This window comes from Aphanomyces astaci (assembly GCF_000520075.1).
Source record: "Aphanomyces astaci strain APO3 unplaced genomic scaffold supercont1.445, whole genome shotgun sequence".
Taxonomy (NCBI): Eukaryota; Oomycota; class Saprolegniomycetes; order Saprolegniales; family Verrucalvaceae; genus Aphanomyces; species Aphanomyces astaci.
Genome location: NW_009798708.1, coordinates 8,760 through 10,467, shown reverse-complemented (window position 1 = coordinate 10,467; position 1,708 = coordinate 8,760). Strand labels below are relative to the sequence as shown.

The 1,708-nt window shown below is 45.4% G+C and overlaps 1 protein-coding gene across 1 annotated transcript; it reads right to left on the bottom strand.

Moving 5' to 3' along the window:
• Nucleotides 1-906: 906 nt before the first annotated feature.
• Nucleotides 907-1,565, bottom strand: H257_19265 (hypothetical protein; the record flags this gene model as incomplete). Its single annotated transcript, XM_009848411.1, has 2 exons — nucleotides 907-1,370; nucleotides 1,451-1,565. Coding segments are annotated over 2 exons (579 nt in total), but the record flags the coding sequence as incomplete, so codon positions are not given.
• Nucleotides 1,566-1,708: the final 143 nt, after the last annotated feature.

Genomic DNA, 1,708 nt, shown 5'->3' with positions numbered 1-1,708 from the left:
CTTGAAGACGCACTGCGACACCAGTTTCCGACGCTCAAGAATGTATCTGCGGCAACTATATGTAGAGCACTCATGCATGACTTAGGTTTGACGCGAAAAGGTATTAAAGTTTCGAATATATTTTCAATATTTATTCGTGTGTTATTAGTCTTAGAACGACGAGCGCGAGAGTCTGCCGATTTTGAGCTGCGCGATTACTATCGGCGATTAAGCCCTTACTACTCGTACCCCGACCAGCTTGTTTTTGTCGACGAGACTTCTAACTTCTAAAGACGGACGTGATTCGATTCGCAAGTACGCTTGGTCGAAGCGCAACAAAAAGGCGATTGTAGAATTACCATTCTCTCGCGGCCAGCGGGTGTCAGCACTAGCGGCATTTACAACGTCCGGATTTTTAGCGTGGGATTATGTGGACGGTATAATATTTTTGTCGTTCCATGGCTTAATTTATATTTATTAGATTTTTTTAGGAACATTTGATCGTGCTACGTTTCACGACGTCATGGTCAAAAAGATTCTGCCGTATTTGAATCCTTGGCCGCTGCCGTGTTCAATTTTGATTTTAGACAACGCAAAGATCCACATGTACAAGGAGCTGCAAGAAGCAGTTCATCGCCGAGGTGCACTGCTATTTTTTTTGCCGCCATATTCTCCCCAGCTAAACCCTATTGAGGTGGGATTTAGTCTGCTAAAGCGCTGGATTGACAAGTATCCCATGGCATTTCGCTTGAATGTCCGTGCTGTATTAGATGTGGCGTTTGTAGAGTGCACCAAAAAAAATGAGCGGATAGGATACAATTTGTATCACCATTGCGGTTATGATACTACAGCGTTAGACCAAGAAACATTTTTAATGTAAATTCGTTAGAAACCATTGGAATTATTTATGCAAATTGTTTGATATTACTACAAATTAATGTGATCAATATCCTCAATATTCACGCTTGGTCCGACTACTCCCCCCACTATTGGTTCCCGAAAGGATGGCGTCAGGTCGAATGGAGGAATTCCTAGAATGCTGCGGAGATCTTCAACGGACAGAAAACAATCCACTGGGGCACTGGCCATCGTGCCAAACCGAACTCGAACCCTACGGTACGTTTCCGTGGTCTGGGCATTGATTTCGCGCCGGCGTTCGTCGGCATGACGCGAAGACATAAGGTCAATATGACCAAGTTGCCGCATTGTAGCATTTGAGGGAATTTCAACGGAGGCGGACGGCGGCAATCTTGCCGTCACAACGGTTGCATAGTCGGTTTGGAGAGGGTCAAGAAGAAGGCTCTGGTCTTTAATGTATTCCGCAACGCGTGTCGCCGCAGTCACGAGGTTGTTAGCAGTCGCTCGTCTAATCGCGGTGCTGGTATCCTTTTCTACGTCGTATTTCGTAATTTACACTAATTTAATACTAGTGACACAATTTTGACAAATTCATATATATCGATAGTTTTACCGACGTAAATGAACAGCAGCAATGTGAACGATGCTTGGGCATTGCGGACGTTGCTTGCATTGTCCCAAATTTGGCGTACCACATCGTTGTAGTTTAGCAGTGTGAGTTTGACGTACTTGTCTTGCGTTGTGTTGGCCGCAACCTTTACATAAACTTCCTTTGGACCTTCCGGGTCCCACAGAAGCCTCGCGTTCGACGCGTCAGCATGGTAGTCGGCGATGGTAGTCGAGACGGTGTTTACAACCAGGGCAGAAACAA